Source organism: Protopterus annectens, chromosome 14.part0 (genome assembly GCF_019279795.1).
Source record: "Protopterus annectens isolate FY-2018-M chromosome 14.part0, PAN1.0, whole genome shotgun sequence".
Classification (NCBI taxonomy): Eukaryota; Metazoa; Chordata; order Ceratodontiformes; family Protopteridae; genus Protopterus; species Protopterus annectens.
This window is the reverse complement of record NC_056748.1, coordinates 474,972,406-474,995,657: the sequence shown is the minus strand read 5'-3', so window position 1 is coordinate 474,995,657 and position 23,252 is coordinate 474,972,406. Positions and strand designations below refer to the sequence as shown.

The window sequence follows — 23,252 nt, the reverse complement described above, 5'->3', positions numbered from 1 at the left end:
GTTTAAGGCTCCAGAGAGCACCCTGGCACTACCAGGCTACAACTCATACCATACATTTCGGCCACAGAACCTGGGGTGGAATACAAAAGGCGGGTGCATATCCATATTCATCAAGGATACCCACACCTCCAAGTTAGTGGCACAGCACAATGCTTCAGAGATCATCCATGTGCAACTAACAATGTGCAAAACTGCAATTCAAATTGTAGCTTGCTACAGATCACCCACCATGTCCTAGGACTCCCATTCCATGTTTCTGGAAACACTGGGAAACATAAAGGTCCTACCAAACACCCTAATATTGGGTGATTTCAATTACCCAAACAATAACTGGGAGAACTACTGAAGTACTAACTCCCTTGCTCAACATTTCCTAGAATTTATAAACTCAAACACCCTGGATCAGTCAACACCCCCACCAGAAGTGACAACATTTTGGACCTGGTCATCACCAACATGGGCGACCGGTGTTCCACACTGGAGGTCAACCCCTCACTGATTAGATCTGACCATAAACTAATCACTCTGGATATCCACATTCCGCCCCCACCCCCGGTCAAGGAAACCACCATGAAAAACTTTTCTAAAGCAAACTTCACGTTACTTAAGACCGAGGTGGAAAGTTTCAAAGCCCCCATGCTAAAGGATAACCCTATCCAAGCTGTAAAATCCTTTACTAATGCACTCTATGGGCAACTACAAGAATGCATGGATCATGCTATCCCAAGCAAAACCAAGACTCACTCCTCCAAGAAATGGAAACCAGTCTGGTGGACCCCTGCCATAAACAAGCTGTACAGTAGAAGGAGGAAACTAGTGTAGAAATGAGTAAAGTCCCAAGAAGGGAAGACATCCCTGATCAGTATCAGCAAGAAACTATGATCCCTCATAAAATCATCCAAGGCTAGCTTTGAAAGAAAAATTGCCAGGGACTCCAAAGATAACCATAAGGCATTCTTTAGCTATGTCAAGAATCTAAGTGGTAATTCTCAGATCTGCTCTGAGTTAGTGCAGAATGGCACAAAATACACTGAACCGACCGATATCACCAACATCCTGGCAGACAGGTTCAGTGCAAACTTCACCTCCCTCTCACCCCCAAAAGGGCCCATAATGATACCAGAAGAATGTAGAGCCCCTGAAATCACAGACACTCAGGTTAAAACAGCCCTCTCCAAAGCCAAAAACACAGCATCAATGGGACCGGATGGTGTCCCAGGCTGTGTCCTACACGAGCTCAAAGATGAACTAACCCCTCATCTAAACACACTGTTCAAACTCAGCCTCTCCACAGGCTACGTACCCATAGAGTGGAGCACAGCAACGGTTATTCCGCTCCACAAAGGTGGAGCCACAACAGACTCCGGGAACTATCGCCCTATAAGCCTGACTAGCTTGGTCTGCAAGGCTATGGAGTGCATCATCATGGAACTCATTAACAGAGACATTGGGAACCTCCAAACACTGGATCCTACCCAGTTCGGCTTTGTTAAGGGCAGATCATGCCTCCTAAACCTATTTGACTTCTTTGAGACAGTTACCAAGACTATAGATGAGGGAAAGGTGGTACACATAGCCTACCTAGGCCTCGGAAAGGCCTTTGACACCATTCCCCATTCTGGTATTATAGACAAGCTCACCAGCCTGAAAATAAACCCCTACATCATGAGATGGGTTGCTAACTGGCTCACAGACAGAACCCACATGGTAAGAGTTGCGGGAGCTAGGTCTGACTCTAAACCAGTTACAAGTTGCGTTCCCCAGGGCTCAGTCCTAGGACCCCTCCTGTTCAGCATATATGTCTCAGAGGTACAGGCAAACACAGGAGGACTATGGCTGACCAAGTTCACAGACGACTGCAAACTAGGGGCTATAACTGACTCTCCGGCTGACACAGACATCCTCCAAAAGGGTCTCACTGAGACAGATACCTGGTGTCAAAATCATGGCCTCAAGCTAAATGCCAAAAAGTGCATAGTCATCCCCTTTGGAAAAAACAAAGTACCCACAAACTACCACATAGGTGGTAGTCCCCTAAATATGGAAGATGTAATAAGGGATCTGGGACCCAAGTAGATAGTAATCTCTCCTTTGATAACCACATTGCCCAAGTTGTTAGAAAATCCTTCTATGTGGCCCACCTAATTACAAAAGGGTTCACATCCAGATCAAAAGAGGTCATTGTGCCCCTCTACTCATCACTCATCAGACCCATCATATAGTACAATGCCCCATTTGGGATGTACCTTACAAGACACCTGCAACAGCTGGAAAGATCACAGAAGTACCTCAACAAGAGGATCACTGGCCTCACACAGATGCCCTATGCAACTCAACTGATGAAACTCCAGCTGTACTCAGTTGCATACTGCCTACTAAGGGGTGATCTCTGCCTGACATACAAGGCCATGTTCAACCCAGAATTGATGGACATGCTCCACCTAAAGAAAACTGTATCCCCTCGAGCCACACGCTCTAGGGATCTAAACCTCACCACAACAATAAATAGGATGTGCTGGAGGGATAGATTCCTGTCCCAGTGACTTCCCATGCTTTGAAACAAGATTCCAATCAACATTACGCAGAGCTCCTCACTAACACTCTTCAAGAGAAACCTTGATGAGTGGATGAGAAACAGAAAGTTTACCCCGGGGATCACTTCAGTGGCTCTGCTGGACAGAGGCACAGGGAACTAATCTACGAGGGCGGCGAAAGCCATCACATTCTAGCTATGCTTATAAATGCCTTCAGGCAGATAGCCTAGTACCTGCCTATGAACCTATGAACCATCTATATAAGTGAGATGGTCTGTGCCCTTGCTTCATCTTTCTGGACCCATCTAAATAGTTATTAATTTAATAAGCTCTAAAATGCATTACCATACAGCATGTTACCATCCTATGCCTTAATGACTTATTTGAAGAATCTGTGTACTTTTGTCACTTTAGTGCCTAATATCTGAATGTATTATAACCTAGTTTGTGAATTTAAGAATACAAATTATAGTATTGTAGACAATGTTTGTTTAAATTGTTACAAATAAGTGACTGCTTTATCAGTACTAATTTGTTTTCCACTTTGTTCTTTGCAAGTATTTATCTGGTTATTAAGGTGTTAATGCAAGGCATCGGACCATGTTAGTGCATTTACAACCCCATGTGGAAAATGGATAAATGTGGTTGTGGCCAGATAGCTGGATGGATGGAAGCTGCCATATGATATCCATTGTCAGTGTGACATGGTTCTTGTCCTCACTGTTCTTTTTCAAAAGTGGCCAGATTTGGAGGGGTTACAGAACTAGTGAAATTATCTTAAATGTTGTTTTCCATATCAAAAACACTAATGTAATCAAATATTTTTACTATGCATAGTTTAAACAGCAGTACAAGACAGAACAGAAACTGACAGTTATGGAAAACACTAAATCTCATGTGGCAATGTAAAGTCCAGTTTCCATATAATTTCAATTATGTGTATTTTATTTTCTGCTTTATTATCTGTTTTTCATTAATAAATGTGGAATATAAAAGAAATACACTGCAAAAGAAGATACAAATGTTATGTTCTGCAGTGCTTACATAATTTTTTTTTGGTAAATTAATGAGGAATGGGGTACATTGTGTAACACTGTGCCCAGTGCTGGTGCTAGGTTATTTTGCACCCTAGGCAAAAGTTATTACTGCACCCCTTGTTTTACAAATAAGTTACTTTTTTTAATTGAAATTATAGAAAAAGGAAACAATTATTTAAATTGACATATCAGGAGCAGACAGGTGATCCGCTTTGGCGACCCCTAATCGGGAAAAGCCGAAAGAAGAAGAAGATTGACATATTTATTGCACAAAAAATTACACATAGATTACATAATCAAAATTTAATTTTTCTTGCCTTCTGCTTCGCAAAATTTTTCAATAAACCCTTAAAATCCAGTATGGAAGCAAGGTCATATTCAATTGAAATTGTTGCTAAGTCTACAAGTCTGTTTTGCAACATTGTTGAGCACAAGTAAGTTTTGATAAGTTTCAACTTTGAGAAACTATGTTCGCCACTTGCCACTGAAACTGGAAGTGTCAGCAGTATTCTTAGGGCAATGAAAACATTAGGTACACAGTTGACCAATTTTTGTTGTACTATGAAGAGAAATACTTCTTGTGGTGGCATAGACTTTGGAAGTCTTCGAGCTACTGCTTGAGGTTCACAGCAGAGATCCATAACATCAATATCTTTGTTAGAATTATGAATCAAAGCCTTTTTGAAATTTTTGCAGTCAATATTTCTGCAGGTGCCTTTTTGTTGATAGTGTATATATCATACAGGAAGCCAAATAGAATGTTATGCTGTTATAATTGTTGGACCCTCAATTCAGTAGATTGGATAGCCATGTCTAAGACAGAATAGTAAAAGCCTACTTTAAATTTGTGCTTAGGATCTTGCAGTGTCTCGTCTTGAGCTTCATATTCAAACTGCCGTTTTTGTCTCCTCCTTCTAATTTGTTCTGTATCAAAGTTTGGTTGTGTTTCTAGTTCCTTGGCAATCTCAGCAACATCATCCAAAAGCTGTTTGAAACCCTTATCACTTCTGCAAGTTAAAAGATACTTTTTAGTTATTTGAAGTTGTTTTGTTGCTGAATTTAAATCAGCTTTCTTCCTTTGCAGTGCTTTGCTAGTAATATTTACTTCACAAAGAATGTTATACCATGCAACAAGAGATACCATGAACTGGAATTTGCAAATTGCATCAGCAAGGGCCTTTGCTTCAGTGCGGGAATTATTTCCAGCCAGTGAACCTTTTAGTCTTGGGTCATCAAAGATTTGCATTAATGCATCATATATACTACCAAGTTGATACCTTAGTGGCTTCAAAGCGTCGATCCGACTCTCCCATCTTGTTTTACTTAATGGTTTAATGGTTAAGTCCAAGACATGGCTACATAAAACGTGCCAGTGATGAGCTGATGCAGAGAAATACTTATAAATCTCTTGGACTAAAGTGAAGAAACTAGAAGCATATAGGCAACACTTTGATGCACTAAGTTTAAAGAGTGTGCATTGCAGGGAACAAAAAAGGCTCATGGATTTATGTCTAGGATTTTCTTTTGTAGACCATTTTCTTTGCCTTTCGTATTACTTCCTTTATCATATCCTTGACCACAGAGATTCGCAATTGGTAATTCCATTTGTTTAAGCTGTTCAATCAAAGTTTCTGTCATGAAGGTACCTGTAGTTTCCTCTAGTGGAACAAATCCTAAGAAATGTTCCTTTAGTATTAACTCAGGCTCGAACATCTCAGTATCTGATGATTTGATAACACCAGCAAAACGTACAATCATTGCCATCTGTTCAGGTCTACATCACATCATTGAATACGTGAATATTGAACGCTCACATGAGCGAATATTCACGTACTCGAAGTTTATGAATTTTTTTTGTGGTACAGTGAAGATCGGGATTTTTGCCCTTTCCTCACTGTAGTGTGAGCTCGGAGTAGGAATATATATTTAGTGGGGGGGGGGGGTACAGCCCCCCCACAATAAAGTTTTCGAGTATGTGAATATTCGCTTATGTGAGTGTTCGATATTCACATATTCAGTGATGTGATATAGACGCATCTGTTCAGTATGGCTAATGTCTAGTGTGTAATCCAAGATAATTGAGTAGTATTTTGCCAATTTCACGAGTGATAAGATCTTCTTTTTATAGCGCATGCTAGGATATTTATAGGTTCATTTTGAATATCCTTTCCCAAGGAATGGAGCATTATTTCTTAATTTTTGACTCTGTGTAAATGTTCACTCATTAAAGGGTCAAAAAAGGCTAGTTATTCAACAAACTTTAAAAAATTACCGTTACTGACATTGTAAAACTTTTCATTAGTACCATGAAATGCCAGGTTTTGAGCGCCAAGTATTCTGACCAAAGCAATGAAACATTCCAATATTTTTTGCCAATATTTTTCTTCTTCTTTGATTTTTTGCTGATTAACACTGTCAACTGTTTTTTCTTTTGATAAATGCAAATCAAGTTCTTTCCAGGTCTGATAGTTACCTAAATGAAATATTCCTCTCATGTAAGATAGAATTGCTCCAATGTTTTTCCAATCTTTTGAACGTGATTCTTGTAAGTACGACATATTTTGTGTTGAATAACTTGCAGCAAAAACAAAAAACTACATCATTTGAAATTGAATAGATTAACCATTGATGTTGTACTTTTTCACCATTAGGCAGTAATCTTTGGTAGTGTGTGGGAGAAAAATCTTCTTTTTAGTACGTCTTTGGGAAAATCATATATAATAATCTGCTGTAGATCATTTTGTACTCAAATCTGTTGAAAATTATGATTGCAATGAGAAGGCCATTTTGCTAAATCACTATAATCTAGATTAGGTGCAGTAGCGTCTTTTCACTTTTTCCAATATTTTCATATTCTCTAATTTGAGAAACATCTGTTTTTAGATCATCATCATTCATAATAGAAGTAAAACATTCAGCATTCGATGTTTCACTGAGAGAGTGGTCACATGCTTGCTCTTCAGTTATTTTTCGTGTGCAAATATATTTCAAGAAAGAAAACTCATGCTTTGCTAGTTCCTTGGCTTTCTCTGCTTTTCTTTTTCGGTACTGAGCTCCAGATGGTCGTTTTGTATCGGCCATAGCTAACTATGCTAAAAAAGAAATAATTTTCTAAATAAGGTGACACAATTTAATGTTTATTATGTTACCTCTAAAGCTGTGTAAACTCTAATTATATATACTAACTTTAAGGCCAGTCAACTCATTTAATTCACAAACAACCCCCCCATTACCTAACTAAAGTAACTGTTTTTTACCTGTCAGGATTAAGGCACAAATAATAGTAACAGCTGTGTTGTATACTTGCATTGCTTTCATTTTGTTGACAGAAACATTAGTCACAACTTGTGTGTACCAGCCAAGCACACATTTCATTTTATTTATTTTAATTTTGTTTACCTGGGTTTCTGCAAACAGCTTTAGTTAAAAAAAAAAAAATCAGCATATGTGTGGGGCGAAAAGCTCCAATATATTAGAAACATTTTTAAACAAAGATTCAGTATATATACATGAACGGATATAAAATAACACATTAAGAATTACTCATAAACTTGCTAATTATTTAACATTTATCGTAAAGTACAGACAGAAAAGTATTGTAATTCTAGCTTTGCAGAGCTGTAACAGTAAGCAACCCAGCTATTTGTTCCATTCACCAATCTCAACTCACATTCCCCGACCACAGTATATGACTTCATAGGTTCATAGGTTCATAGGTAGATACTAGGCTATCTGCCCTAGGGCATTTATAAGCCTAGCCAGAGTGTATTTGGCTTCCGCCTCCCTATTAGATTAGCCTACTGTGCCTCTGTAAAGTAGGTCACAGAAGGTACCCTTTAAGATTAGTTTACTGTGCCTCTGTCTAGCAGGGACACAGAAGAGATCCCAGGGGTGAATTTGCGATTTCCCATCCACGCGTCCAGATTTCGCTTGAAGAGTGTCAGCGAGGGGCTATGTCTAACATGAATTGGGATTCTATTCCAGAGTGAGGAGAGCCTCTGGGAAATTAATCTGTCCCTCCAGCATGTCCTATTTATTTTTGTGCTGAGGTTTAAGCCCCTGGAGCGTGTAGCTCTAATGGACTTGGATTTTTTGAGGTGGAGCATGTTCATTAATTCTGGGTTTGACATGGCTTTGTACGTCAGGCATAGATCACCTCTGAGTAGGCGGTAAGCAACTGAGTAGAGCTGGAGTTTCTTTAGTCGAGCTGCATAGGACATCTGTTTGTAGCCCATGATCCTCTTGGTGAGGTACCTTTGGGGTCTCTCCAGTTGCTGCAGGTGTCGGGTAAGGTACATCTCAAAAGGGGCATTGTATTCAATTATGGGCCTGATGAGTGACGAGTAGAGGGGCACAATGACCTCTGTTGATCTAGATGCGAACCCTTTTGTGATAAGGTGGGCTATATAGAAGGTCTTTCTAACCACTTTGGCAACGTGATTATCAAAGGAGAGATTACTATCTACGTTGGTCCCCAAATCTCTAATTACTTCTTCCGTACTTAATGGATTACCACCTATGTGGTAATTTGTGGGCACCTTGTTTTTCCCAAAGGGGATGACTATGCACTTTTTAGTATATAGCTTGAGCCCGTGGCTCTGGCACCAAGCATCTGTCTCTGTGAGATCCTTTTGGAGGATGCTTATGTCGGCTGGAGATTTGATTATGGCCCCCAGTTTGCAGTCATCTGCGAACTTTGTCAGCCATAACCCCCCCCCCGTGTTAGCCTGAACCTCAGAGAAGTATATACCGAACAAGAGAGGTCCCAGAACTGAGCCCTGTGGGATGCCACTTGTAACTGGTTTGGATTTGGACATGGCACCTGCGATTCTGACCATGTGGATTCTATCCCTGAGCCAGTTTGCAACCCATCTTGTGATATAGGGGTTGATATTTAAGCTGGTAAGCTTATTTATGATGACCTAGTGGGGTATTGTGTTGAAGGCTTTTGCGAGATCCAGGTAAGCTGTGTGGACTACCTTGCCCTCATCTATGGGTTTGGTAACTGTTTCAAAGAAATCAACTAGGTTTAAGAGGTAAGATTTGCCCTTAACAAAGCTGAATTGGGTAGGGTCCAGTGTCTGGAGGCTCCCAATGTCTTTGTTTATGAGTTCCATGATAATACGCTCCATAGCTTTACAGACCAGACTAATCAGGCTTATGGGGCGATAGTTCCCGGGGTCCGTTGTGGCACCACCTTTGTGGAGTGGGACCACTGTAGCTGTATGCCATTCTTTGGGTACATATCCTGTAGAAAGGCTAAGTTTGAACAGTGACTTAATGTGAGGGTTAAGTTCTTCTTGGAGCTCATGTATGACACAGCCTGGGACACCGTCAGGTCCCATAGATGCTGTGTTTTTTTCTTTGGAGAGGGCAGCTTTCACCTGTGCATCTGTGATGTTAGGGAAGTTACATTCAGTTGGGATAGGCATTTGCTTCTTTGAGGGGGGGAGGGGGGGAGAAGTTTGCGCTGAATCTGTCTGCCAGGATGTTGGCTATGTCTGTAGGTTCAGTATATTTTGTACCATTATGCAAAAATTCAGAGCATATCTGGGAGTTTCCACCCATATTACTGACATAACTAAAGAAGGCCTTGTGATTATCTTTAGTGTCTAGGGCAATTTTTCTTTTGAAACTGGCCTTTGATGATTTTATGAGGGATCGAAGTTTCTTGCTAATACTGATCAGAGATGCCTTCCCTTTTTGGGATTTTGCTCTGTCATGTAGTAGCTTCCTCCTTCTGTTGTATAGCTTATTTATGGCTGGGGTCCACCAGACAGGTCTCCTGTTTTTGGAGGAGTGAGTCTTGGTTTTATTTGGGATAGCACGATCCATGCATTCCTGCAGGTGCTCATAGAATGCATTTGTAAAGGATTCTGCGGATTGGGCTGTATTATCCTCTGGCCCGGGGGCTTTGAAGGATTCCACCTCAGTCTTGAGAAGTGCAAAGTTGGCTTTTGAGAAATTCTTTACCGTGATTTCCTTGGCTGGGGGTGGGGACGGGATATGGATGTCCAGGGAAATTTGTTTATGGTCTGATCTTACCAATGAGGGGTTTACCTCTGGTGTGGAACATAGAGTCCCCATGTTGGTGATGACCAGGTCCAATATGTTGTTCCCTCTTGTGGGAGTGGTGACCAGTTGTTCCATCGCGTTAGAGTTTATAAATTCAAGGAACCGTTGGGCGAGGATGTTTGGGCTTGAGTAGTTTTCCCAGTCAATGTTTGGGTTACAGTATATATACATGAACGGATATGTTGATCTTGCGAGGTTAAAAACTTGATCTTGTGAGGTTAAAAACAAAAACAGCAACAAAAAGATGGCACTGTCATTAAGTATACTTTTTTCACACAAACAATACTTAAGAGTTCAGAGCTTGTGTTCGATCTCACTTAACTAAAATGCACATTACTGCTGCAAAGCAAGACAGAACTGCTGTCATTCTATTTGCACATACGAATTGCCCCCATTCCGACTGCCTACCCAGAGAATATACTTTGAGCGTACAATGTTTCAAATAATGAAAATAAAAAGCCACGGTTACATTATTGTATTTCTTTCACATCACATATCCAAGGACTTGCACGTGATTTTACTTCAGTTCACCAATACACACTGTACTCATGCAAGAGTACAGTTTGTTTCAACAACAAAACATTGACAAACAGTCTTATTTATCTTGACTACCCCTACAAAACAATATTAGGTTAGAAAAACATGTCATCCTTAAATGGCTCCCTAGAACACACTTCAGACCTAGTATCTCTTTGACTCCTGCCAGGATATTAAATAAAAAAAAATATATATATATATATATATATATATATATATATATATATATAAATATATATATGTATATATATATATATATATATATCAATAATAATAATAATAATAATAATCATAACAGTAAAGAAAGTCATCAACAACCCCAAAACATACAGACTACTAGTATTAAAAAACAAAAAAACTGTTGCTAAATACAAAACGGCAACTGGAAGTCGGTGAAAAACTTTTTATTAGAATCTGCTTAAGCGCTTTTCGTACGTACTGTGTACGAACTTCATCAGAGAATCCATTAAACACAAAACACGCCCTTTAAATAACTTATACTAGTCAGCTGATATTACGCTGATTGTTATGTTTAAAATATTTAAAAGATTTAAAAGACCAGCATCACAACAATTAGTTTACATATTTAAAATATTAAATATCATACTAGAATTATATAAATACTTGAAATAAATGAATTCATTCATACCATTAGGAATGGTATTTATATAATTCTAGTATGATATTTAATATTTTAAATATGTAAACTAATTGTTGTGATGCTGGTCTTTTAAATCTTTTAAATATTTTAAACATAACAATCAGCGTAATATCAGCTGACTAGTATAAGTTATTTAAAGGGCGTGTTTTGTGTTTAATAGATTCTCTGATGAAGTTCGTACAGCACGCATCAAAGCGCCAGATTCTAATAAAAAGTTTTTCACCGACTTCCAGTTGCCGTTTTGTATTTAGCAACAGTTTTTTTGTTTTTTAATAGTATGTCGAGTCTAGGCAACTCCGGTAGTCCTGTGGAAGCATTACCAGTTTCCCTTCAGGCGGAAGGGAACGTGGAAGCTAATGATAACGCTAACGATACTAATATACTGAATATAATTCAGAATCTTGCTCAGCAAGTGGATAGACTTACTGAGAAAGTGGACAAACTTTGTGAACCAGCATCATTTGGCCAGCAGTACCGGCAACAACCTAGTAACCAACAGCATCAACTAGCGCCCGGATTCAATAGCGCTAACCAAGGGGACAATAATCCTTCTTTTAATTTTCGCGCCACTACTCCTATTCTACCTGGAGTCTCGCTAACTGCCGGAAATTCACCCTCTAGCTCTGCAGCAAGTATACCTTGCGGACAAGGGCCTGGGAGTTCTCAGGGTATGGAAATACTAAGAGAAAGGACTGATTTTTCTGGTCTTGACATCAGTTCCGAACGGAACAATATACCTTCACAACCGGTTGGTAGTAATACTAACATCCCAGGGCTTATTGGATTACCAAACTTAACAGACTGGCTGCATGCAAGCAATAATTGGAACTCGAACAGTGCAATGCCAGGAATGGTGAGTCCGGCTAGGGAAGATAATGGCATTTTAAATCTTTTGAATGACTTTGATCATGTTTTGCTGAAATTTAAAAAATATGCACTTGAAATTGACTACTTCAATGAATGTATCAGACTGCAAATAGTACCCAAAGGTTTAAGAATATGGCAGTATCCAACAGGGTTAGTTCCTAATTCTAACTTTCATCTAGAACTGATTAAATTGTTTAATAAACAGGGCTTGGAGCTAATTGAACTAATGAAAACCAACTATGCACTATTTAATGAAGAATTGAAGGACAATATTTCTTTATTGGATACTCAAATCAAATCACACCCTGATTTTCTTAGGTATAAGTTTGAATACCTGAAAATCTTTGAGACTATTGATGCTTATTTAATGAAAGCAAGAGCAACTAAAAATAAAAAGATACAAAGGGACTGTACACAATATGATGAAGGGACAGCCTATCCAGTCCCCCCACCGGCTCAAGAGTGGAATAAACCAAAAATTAATGGTTTACCTAGGTTGGGGGGGATACCAATTTCCCAGCTTCCATCTGGTAATACTGGTATCAGCACTAACACTGTAAATGGGAACATTGATGTACAACCCAGAGGTTCAATGATTGACTCTGATCAACCTACCCCTTCCACATCTTATGCAAGTATCTTACAGGATAAAGAAGATGGACTTAGAAGGAGCGAACGTATACAAAATCAAAATAAGAACATTGGAGGCTTAAAACCTGTTTCATTTAACAGTGGTCAACCTATTAATAATCGAAATAATAATAAACAGTCAAATTTTCAGAGGGGAAGGGGCCAGAACAGATGGAACCAGAGGAAGAGAACGACCAAATGGAAATAATAGAAAATGGTTCTTCCTTGAATTTCCATGTTACTAAGAACACTCAAGGAGACTTTTCCATCTATAATTATTCTACTATGTCCATCCCTACTGAATTAGCAGACTTGTTAGCCAAAGGTCTTACTTTTGTTCCCCTCAATAATTTGAATGTTACCAACTGTATTATTGACCTAAAATTATACGTTCGTAAATTAAATCTAGCGATGACCTTGGGGAACACTCTACTTGGAAATAACAATGAACATAGAGTTCCTAGTACGTTCAACCCTCCCTTACATAGTAACTTACTGTTATTTGAAAAAATATGTGAATTGGATCTCAGGAACTTCCATTATAATAACAAATATAAAAGGAAGAGTAACCTGAATCCTGATGAATTGGACTGGTTGAATTTTCTGCAGAACTTTAAGGTCCGGATAATGAAACCGGACAAAGGTGGGGGATTGGTCTTTATGGACCAGTGTGACTATATCAATAAGATAGAAGCCATGCTTTCAACTAATGCTTATGAACAAGTCTCATTAAATGAATATAACCAAGCCTGTAAAAGGGTAAAAGGTTATATTAATGATTTATTCATAGAAGGGAGAATAGATCTTGATCAACTTAATTATTTAATTGTAACATCACCGATTGTGCCCATTCTTTTTGGAATACCAAAAATTCATAAGAATTTGGCAAATCCACCCTTTAGACCAATAGTAAGTGGAAAAAATAGCATGACTTATGCTTGTGCCAAAATGGTGGACAAACTTTTGAATAAATATGTCCAACTTGAATCTACCATTTGTAAAGATTCCTGGTCATTTTTGGGTAAGATTAACGAATTGCCTTTTAATAAAAATATGAATTTACTAACTATAGACATAAAAGATCTTTATACGTCAATCCCACAAGATTTGGGCATAGAATGGATAACATTAAATTTGAAAAAAATGAATGCATCAGGTTCTGAGATTTGGCTTATCGAGGAATTATTAACAATAGTCTTGGCTCATAACATTATAGTATTTAATGATAAATTTTACCACCAAAAGAAAGGGGTAGCCATGGGCTCCCCTTGTGGTTCTAGTTTTGCAAACTTGGTTATGAGTTTTTGGGAAAAGGAATATGCTCTAGTAGAAACAGAAATTACCTCCAAAATAAAGTTTTATATGAGGTATTTGGATAATATTTTCATCCTTTTGGAAGGTTCGGCCCAACAAGCAGCTCAATTGGTCACCTATTTTAATTCGACTACTAATTTCTTGGAGTTTACATTCAACTTTAATGTTAAGGAAATAGCTTATCTGGATGTATATCTCATCAAGAATGTAACACTGGGCAGATTTGAATCTAGAATATTTAGGAAAGCTTCGTATTCAAACACTTTCCTGCACTTTACAAGTGCACATCCCACCTATCAAAAGAAATCAGTGGTCAAAAGTCAGGCTGTGAGAGCAGCTAGAATGGTTAGTAACACTGAAGACTTTTTAGATGAGTGTAATAATTTGAAAAATATGTTTTTAAATAGAGCATACCCAAGTAATTTTATAGATAATATTATGGATGAGGTAATTGTTAAAAGAAATAATGGCTTTTATAAACCTATCTTATTGAGGGTTGAATCTAGTATATCTCCTGTAGCTAGTCCCGACCAGTTGTATTCTTTTAATATTAATCAGAATTTGACTGAATTACCCTTTGAATACAGCTTGACACTCACCTACTGCTCGGACTTTTCATTATTAAAAAACATTTTTTATAAAAATTGGAACATCTTGAAAGAAAATAAAAAACTGATAACGAAGTTAGGACTTGAACCTAAAATTACAGTGAGACATGACCAAAATTTTAAACAAATTTTGGACACCATTAATAATAAATCTAACATGACTAGAAGTCTCAAGAACATGTCGGTTTGTGGCAACTGTCCCTATTGTAAATATATTATTGTGGGAAGTGCTGCAAAAATAAATGGGTTTACTTTAAAAAGTAAATTTAAAAATAATTGTAATTCGAATATGGTTGTATATGTGGCAATATGCCAGGTATGCCATTGTTTTTATGTGGGTAAAACCATTCGGAGACTTCGAGACAGAATATATGAGCATGTCTATAATATTAAAAAATGAAATTTAGAAAATGCTCTTGCTAGGCACATTAATGAATTTTCAGGCCATAACTTTAAATTTTGGGTACTGGATCAATTGACACCAAATATCAGAGGTGGACCCATTGAATTACAACTTGAACGTTTGGAATTAATATGGCAAATTAGATTGTTTTCGTATTGCCTGCCTGGGTTAAATGATATTTGTTCCATTATGCCTATTTTAAAGCTACGAAGCCTAACTAGATAACATCTAACTTTTCTTCTTCTTTAAAAAATATTCATATTTATACAATATATAAAAAATATTTTTAAAAAACAGTTAATGGCTATATATTTAGTATGTTTTTGTAACAAGAGATGATCTAATATAGGGACATTAGATATAATATTGAATGTATATTGGTTTCGAATACATTATAATATGGTTAATGTAATAAATTTATCTAATATAACCTTAACCATATAGACCATATAGACTTTAAGCTTTCATGGCAGTCTGGAGTAGTGTGCTGTGGATCATACATATAAACATAGATTTAAAATAATTTGTTATATGGTATTGTTTATTATGTATTATTCTTTATTAGTAGTAAGGTAAAATATCTTATTATTTTTTGACCCATTCCTAATGGTATGAGTGAATTCATTTATTTCAAGTATTTATATAATTCTAGTATGATATTTAATATTTTAAATATGTAAACTAATTGTTGTGATGCTGGTCTTTTAAATCTTTTAAATATTTTAAACATAACAATCAGCGTAATATCAGCTGACTAGTATAAGTTATTTAAAGGGCGTGTTTTGTGTTTAATGGATTCTCTGATGAAGTTCGTACACAGTACGTACGAAAAGCGCTTAAGCAGATTCTAATAAAAGGTTTTTCACCAACTTCCAGTTGCCGTTTTATACAGACTACTAGTATCTGGTTGACCATGCCAGTGTTGTTGCTGTTGTGTCTTTCGGCTTTTTTCCCAGTTAGGGGTCGCCACAGCAGAACTCCAGTCCGCTAATGATTGACAGTAGATTTTTTTTTTATGTGCCGAGTTGCCAGCTCTGACGCACAACCTTCAATGAAGGTACGCCCATTCACGCATGTCTCCAGACAGAAGACGCTCTAGCTGAGAATCGAACGGGATAATGTCTTACTGTGAGGCGACAGCGCTACCGCAGCACCACCACCGCAGTCAGTGTATTACATTAAAAAAAAATTCAACATACGTGCAGAAAGAAAGGTTCCAACATAATAGAAACATTTTAAAACAAACATTCAGCATATACATGAACAGGTATGGAATAACACATTAAGAATTACTCATAAACTTGCTAATTATTTTACACTTATTGTAAAGTACAGACAGTATGTAATTCTAGCTTTGCAGAACAGTAATAGTAAGCAGTCGGGCCATTTGTTCCATTCACACAGCCCCAATCTCCACTCACAATCCCAACTACAATATAACTTGATCTTGCGAGGTTAAAAACAAAAATAAAAACAGCAACAAAAAGACGACACTGTCATTAATTAAGTATACTTTTTTCACACAAACAATACTTAAGAGTTCAGAGCTTGTGGTTGATCTTACTTCACTAAAATGCACATTACTTTTGCAAAGTAAGACAGAACTACAGTCATTCCTTTTGCACATAGGCATTGCCCCCATTCCAATTACCTACCCAGAGAATCTGCTTTGAGCCTACAATGTTTAAAACAATGAAAATAAAAGGCCATGGTTACATCATTGTATTTCTTTCATATGACATAGCCAAGAACTTACATGTGATCTTACTTCAGTTCCCCCATACACACTGTACTCATGCAAGAATACAGTTTGTTTCAACAACAAAACATTGGCAAATAGTCCTATGTAGCTTGACTACCCCTACAAAACGATATTAGGTTAGAAAAACATGTCATCCTTAAACGGCTCCTAGAACACACTGCAGACCTAGCATCTCTTTGACTCCTGCTAGTATATTAAAAAAAAAAAAATATATATATATATATATATATATATATATATATATATATATATATCAATAATAATAATAATAATAGTAAAATCATCAACATCCCCCAAAACACATAGACCACTAGTATCTGGCTGACCATGCCAGACAGTGAAGATAAAAAAAAAAAAAAAAATACAACAGTCCCCAAAAAAACTGCATCACCAGTATCTGGTCAACCTTGCCAGCATAGTATAAAAAAAGAAAGTCATCAACAGCCCCTAAAACACACATACCACTAGTATCTGGTTGACCATGCCAGTGTATTACAAAAAAAAAAAATCAACAGTCCCCAAAACACAGTGCATCCCTGTATCTGTTCAACCCTGCCAGGATAGTTTATTAAAAAAAAAAAGAAAGTCATCAACAGCCTTATAACACACACACACTTCCTAACCTTACCTACTGCTAGTATCTGGTTGACCATGCCAGGAGTGTTAGAAAATCACAAACTGTCCCCAAAACAGCCAGCCCACTGTAAATTTCATCTTCTACTATGATCTGGTTGACTCTGCCAAACTCCAGCCCCAGGATGTTAGAAACAAAGAACAAATATATAACCAGTCCACCTTTTCATTTTAAACAGTATCTTGTCAATCCTGCCAAAAATAATAAATAAATAAATACATAAATTATCTGGTTGACCCTGCCAGGAAAAAAAAATACAGAAAATATCTGGTTGACCCTGCCAGGAAAAAAATGCAATATGTATATCTGCTGGCCCTGCTGAAAAAAAAAACAGTCAGAAGAACCCATTATTTTTTCACACTTAGCTGAAAAGAAACTACCTGCTGTCACTGTGGATTAGTTTTCAATTAGCAGTAATAAAATTTATGCCTCAGAAGATGACTCCACTGGCGTTCTCTCACTCTTGCTCATTTCTTTACCCAATGAAAAGAGCGGGAAGAGAGAGTGAGAGAAATAGGACTAATCAGCAGCCACGTCATGTACGTGGCTGCTGACTAAACAGTCCAGTTGGACTCGGATCCCTGCAGTCTCTAGTTAATCCAGACTGTTTTTAAAGTAGTCCATCAATGGTAGCAAGAAAAGTAGGTGTGGGTTTTTTTTGTTGTTTTTTTTTTGTTAAAGCGGAACTCAAGATCGTATGCGCACTGCTCTGAGTTCCACGAGTACTAGCTACATTTAACTAAATTAGAGAGGTATTATGAGCCATCCAACTATGTCTCCTCATGATCTGCACCCTAATTCACCTTAATGGTGGCACCGGCCCTGATTGTGCCTAGTGTCAAGAGGTTCTCTGGTTCATTTCTTGGCTGGTGTACCTTCTGTGTGGAGTCTGCATGTTGTTTCTGTATTCACAGGCTTCTCCGGATGTTCTGTTTCCTGTTACAGTCTAAAGATATGTGGTAGGTGGATTGGTAGCTCTAACTTGTAGGTGTGTGTATCTGTGTGTAATATGGAAAAAAGGCCTGAAAATCTATGTTCATCTCTACCCCCCTTTGTCTACAAAACTCTGGACAGCAGTGGCTGTGCACAGGGTCACCATATGTGTTGGCTATGACTTGAAAATATGGAATCAGTGAAGATTAATTGCATGCCAACATCCAGAAGATAGTATGAAATGAGAACCCCAAGGGTCCTTAAGGTGGCATACTGGATTACGAGGTTGATTACATTTAGTGCCACTGAAAATAATAATTAAAGATAATAAAAAAGTACTTTTGTTATATAAGGTGTAGGACAATAACATCTTTGCTGCCAGTTTGTCCTTAATTAGTGACTTCATATTGGGGATTGAGTATCCTGGCACCTTGTCATCATGGTTATGAATTGAGTAGAGCATGGGAATGATGAAGTAGCTACATATAGCAATTGCAGTCGGGGTTTGTAAAATAGCATGATTTTCTAAATTTCTGATACAAACCCTGACAGACAGGCACCTCTAAGTTTTCCCTAACTTGAAGAAGCTGATCTCAGTGGACTGAGTATGTTCAAGTGTTATTAAGTAAAGGTTTGGACAGGATACAGTTGATAGATGGGAAGGGCATATACTTATTTATCTTCTGTTTTTATTTATATTGAGCCACAATGACACTTGTATTTTTATGTATTTTTGGTGGGGATCACTGGTGAATTTGGCACCTACCATTCTCCATACTGGTAATCTTGACATTGGGGCATGGACATCTCCAGTGGCACAGTGATGGAAGGAGTTATACTGGAATAATAATGCACATTAAGTAGAAGAGTAAGGGTTAATGGTTTTATAACTTTTTTTTCAGAATGCACATGTGCGGGATTGTGCACATGCTCATTCAGAAAGCATAGAGAGTGAATGATAGCATTAAAACAGACCACTGGCCCTCAGTGAATTGGTGTTCAGTTTTGATATTCATGTAATAAATTCCTCTATATATGGGGAGACTGTATGATTGGATGTGGACATACAGATTAATTTCTCAGCACTGGATTGTGATCAGTGCCATGGGTCTAGGACTATTCACTGAAAGCACATTTCACTGAAACACATTTGACTGTGCACAATTCACTGAAAGAACTGTAGCCCACACCTATTTTAAATATTTTGAACTATACACATGGATACTTGCAATTTCAATAAATTACTCTTTTCTAAACTTAATATATATCCAAACTATGTGGGGGCGGTGCCCCCCACACCCCCTTACTATATATTCTAACTCCAGGGTCGCACTACAGTGGGGAAAAGGCCATATATAACTTTAAGTGAAATGTGTTTCAGTGAATTGTGCTTTCAGTGATTTGTGCACAGTCATTTGACTTTCAGTGAAATGTGCTTTCAGTGAATAGTCCTAGACCCAGTGCCATACCGCTCATACACTCTCATCTTGTCGTTGCACTGTTTTTTCATGTATATATATATATATATATATATATATATATATATATATGTGTAACATTTTCTTTGTTATTTTCTGTGTATTTTAATATATGTCACTTAATTTTTGATAACAAATTGTCTTTGTTTTTTGTTTGTATATAGATCACTCTCACTTTACCTCTTAACAAAGTATGTCTGTTTTTTAAGCTGTTTGGCAATTCTGTGCCATTACCTACTATCCATTGCAATATGCATCATTTAATGCCATTACTTAACTTTGCAGACTGCTAAGAATTCATAACTGATATGATAAAAATGGCACAATACAAATCTGACAGAAGCACATGTTTAAATGATACATTTTGCACCATTGAAGATGCTGGGTGGGCGGATTGGTGTGACGAGGGAGATGATTTTTCTGAGCTATGATACAGAATCGGAATTGCCTAAGCATGGTAAGGCCTTGCTATCTCTAATTATGGTAGCTGCCAAAAAAGCAATTACTAGAAAATGGAAATCGAAATCTAAACCAGTTATATTAGAAGTAGTGAATATAGTAATAGAGGTAAAGCAACTGGAATTGAGATCTTCAGAAAAAGGTAGGACAAACTACATAGGAAAAAATAGGAATTGTGGGAACAATACATACAGAGGAGGAATGAGGTTTAAAAGAAGGCAAGACTTAATAAGCTCTGTAATGTTTGAATGAAAATGATTGGGTAGATTATAAGTGATGTACTTTGCAACTGGGAATATGTCAGTATGGTTTGTGATGTAAAATGCTTGCAACTAGGATTGTGTCAGCATGGTTTGTTTTCGTTTTATAAATGTATGATTGCTTCTGTTGTAAGTGATGATTTAATAAAGATGTTTCTTGTTTAAAAAAGGGGGGCAGGAATTGAATAATTTATGTATTGTTGCTTAGGCTATGGGATATATAGCAATATATGTGAAGCATAGTTAACTTGTTAATACAGTTTGATTACTTTCATATAAATCTAAATCTGCTTATGCCACAAGTGATAATTCAATAAAGGTGTTAAAATACACACACACACACACACACACACACACACACACATATATATATATATATATATATATATATATATATATATATATATACACATACTTATATATATATATATATATATATATATATATATATATATATATATATATATATATATATATATATATATATATATATATGTGTACCCAAAACTGAAAACTGAATGCATACCTGACGTTAAAGGTATAAAGTATTAGCAAGACGGAATGCCCTACAGCCATGTTTTCATTCCTACAACCCAAACTGAATACATTAAAACAATTACATGACCTCTCTCTCTCTTTCTCTCTGTCTGCCACTTCATAAGTTTGTCTGAATAATATTAACACCTCTTACAAGACACTAGTAGTGATTCCAAGCATGGAATCTTCTGGTCTACCTAAAATCTGGCTGGTGTTCCTTCTTCTACTATACACGTCCCTTGTGGAATTCACTACCACATGAGCTGTGGGGCTGCCCTCTTTCATTGAGTTCAAGAAACCTCTTATGAGATTTTTTTATTCCAGAAAGTATTTACTAGTTAAGTTATTGTTTCATACCTATTTATTATTTTTTGCTATTTAATATTTTATAACTGTAAAGTATTTAGGTTTAGGCATCCTAATAAAGTGTGATTGAACGATTGATAGACTATGAGACTGTTCTTATCTAATGTCTTAATGGCTTTGAAGGGAGAAGGGGAGAAGAGAAAAAATCTGTCGCATTCAGCAGTAAGGTCAGGAATGGAGTAGGACATGAGCAGTGGTTTTGTATCAAGTTTCCATGTGCGCCAAGACACAACCTGAGTATAAAGGGGTGTGGGACTGACTACTGTAATCAGAGCACATTCCTTTAAACATTATACACACATATATTTATATATGCAGTCTGAGTTAGGAGAAGCAAAGGAAAGGTATTGACGAGATATCTTTTTGCAGCCATGTAACTTCTTTTTCTCTTGCCTACAGCTGGACAGTACTGCAGTACACTGGGCGTGCCGTGGTGGGAAGCTTGATGTGCTGAAAATGCTGCAGGACAAAGGAGCAAGCATCAACAAGAAAGATAAGGTAGGTTAAAGGAACGAAGGAGGACATTAATACCCCTGTTATTCGATATATAGGTTTGCATAACCAGACTGTCTGCTGTTATGTATGTGGACTAACATAATCTATAAACTTTATTTTCTTATTTTATACATTTGTTAAAAAGGTAAGCTCAGAGGACACACTTGTCCTTTTCAGGGGTGACCCAGGATCACTGTCTGGTTAACTGACTTGCTCAGAGTCATACAGCAGGCAAATGGAGGTAGAGATAATCAAACTATATACCTTTTGGCTACAGGTAGCAAACTCATTAACAGCTCATAGCCTTAATAGTCTGTGCTTCCAGATTGCACGCATTAGTATACATGTACCACTGAGTAATTGCTTTGTATTTTTGATAGCATTCAGACCCTGTGTTGCTGCATAACTGTTAAGAGACTGGTTTGAGGATAATGAAGTTATTCTAAATACTGGGAAGTGGAGATAAGGTGTCTTTATTAATACAGACCTTATGATAGCTCATGATTGTGGAACACAATAACTTTGCCATATTCAGAAATATTTTCTACATGAAGATTTAATTCCTGCAGTTATCAATGGCTTCACCGCTCATACATGAACCCACCCGCCTTCTGTAGTACAATTAAAAACATATCCAACCCATGTCTTCACATTTTCCACGTGTTTGACTTAATGGATGCAGAATTAGGATTATGTTATTTTCACACTGTAAGAAGGTACAAAGACATTGTTCTGTAAAAATAAGCAGTCAGTGCAACGTTAGTAATTTTCTGTTTTTGCTGTCATTCTTCTTCTTCTTCTTTCGGCTTTGTCCTGGTTAGGGGTCGCCACAGCGGATCACCTGTCCATTCATGATTGGCAGTGGAGTTTTACAGTGCTGAGGTGCCAGCTCGGTGCCCAGCCTTCCACAGAAGGCACACACACACACACACACACACACACACACACACACACACACACACACACACACACATGGCCAGTTTAGAGTGTCCAATCCACCTACAGCATGTCTTTGGGATGTGGTAGGAAACCGGAGCACCCGGAGGAAAGCCACGCAACCACAGGGAGGACATGCAGACTCCGCACAGAAGGCACCCCAGCCAAGAATCGAACCGGAGAACCTCTTGCTGTGAGGCGGCAACGCTAACCGCTGCACCACCGTGGCCGCACAGTTTTTGCTGTCATTAAAAAAAAAAAAAAAAAATAATGACCTGTGTAATCAGATGTCACACTTTGTAACTAGTTGGAAGATGAAAAACTTTTCTATAAATTCTAGCCAATATAGCCAGTTTCTTTAATCATCTTAGGGAATGTACACTGTTTCAGAGTGCCAGGCCCCATGAGTATTAATTCTCTTTACCTATATCTCTGTTTCTTAACTGTTAACTGCCTTAATCCAGCCTAGATAAGGTCACTAACCCATTGCTTAGCTGGCAGAATGGTACTGTAGGAGGTGAGGGCCACAGAGCTGCCATAACCAATTCAGAGGTAATGCTCAGCTACATTACCATAAGCCCTACATCTATGTATCACTCATTCATTTACAGGTAACTGCCTACAATTAGGCATGGTACAGGAGTGCCTCTGCTCCTTCCAAAGTGATGACAGCTCCAATGCCACCAGCAAGACTAGCCTTACTGCTGTTTTGAATCCCAGTTTTCA

The 23,252-nt window shown here is 37.6% G+C and overlaps 1 protein-coding gene across 1 annotated transcript in view; it reads left to right on the top strand.

Annotated features, from left to right (window-relative positions):
- The window catches only part of ANKRD2 (ankyrin repeat domain 2), a 184,996-nt gene that overhangs the window by 96,690 nt on the left and 65,054 nt on the right, over window positions 1-23,252 (top strand). Inside the window, exon 5 of the mRNA XM_044055579.1 lies at window positions 21,495-21,593. Coding sequence (XP_043911514.1) covers window positions 21,495-21,593 — 99 coding nt within the window. The remainder of the gene's footprint in view (window positions 1-21,494; window positions 21,594-23,252) is intronic.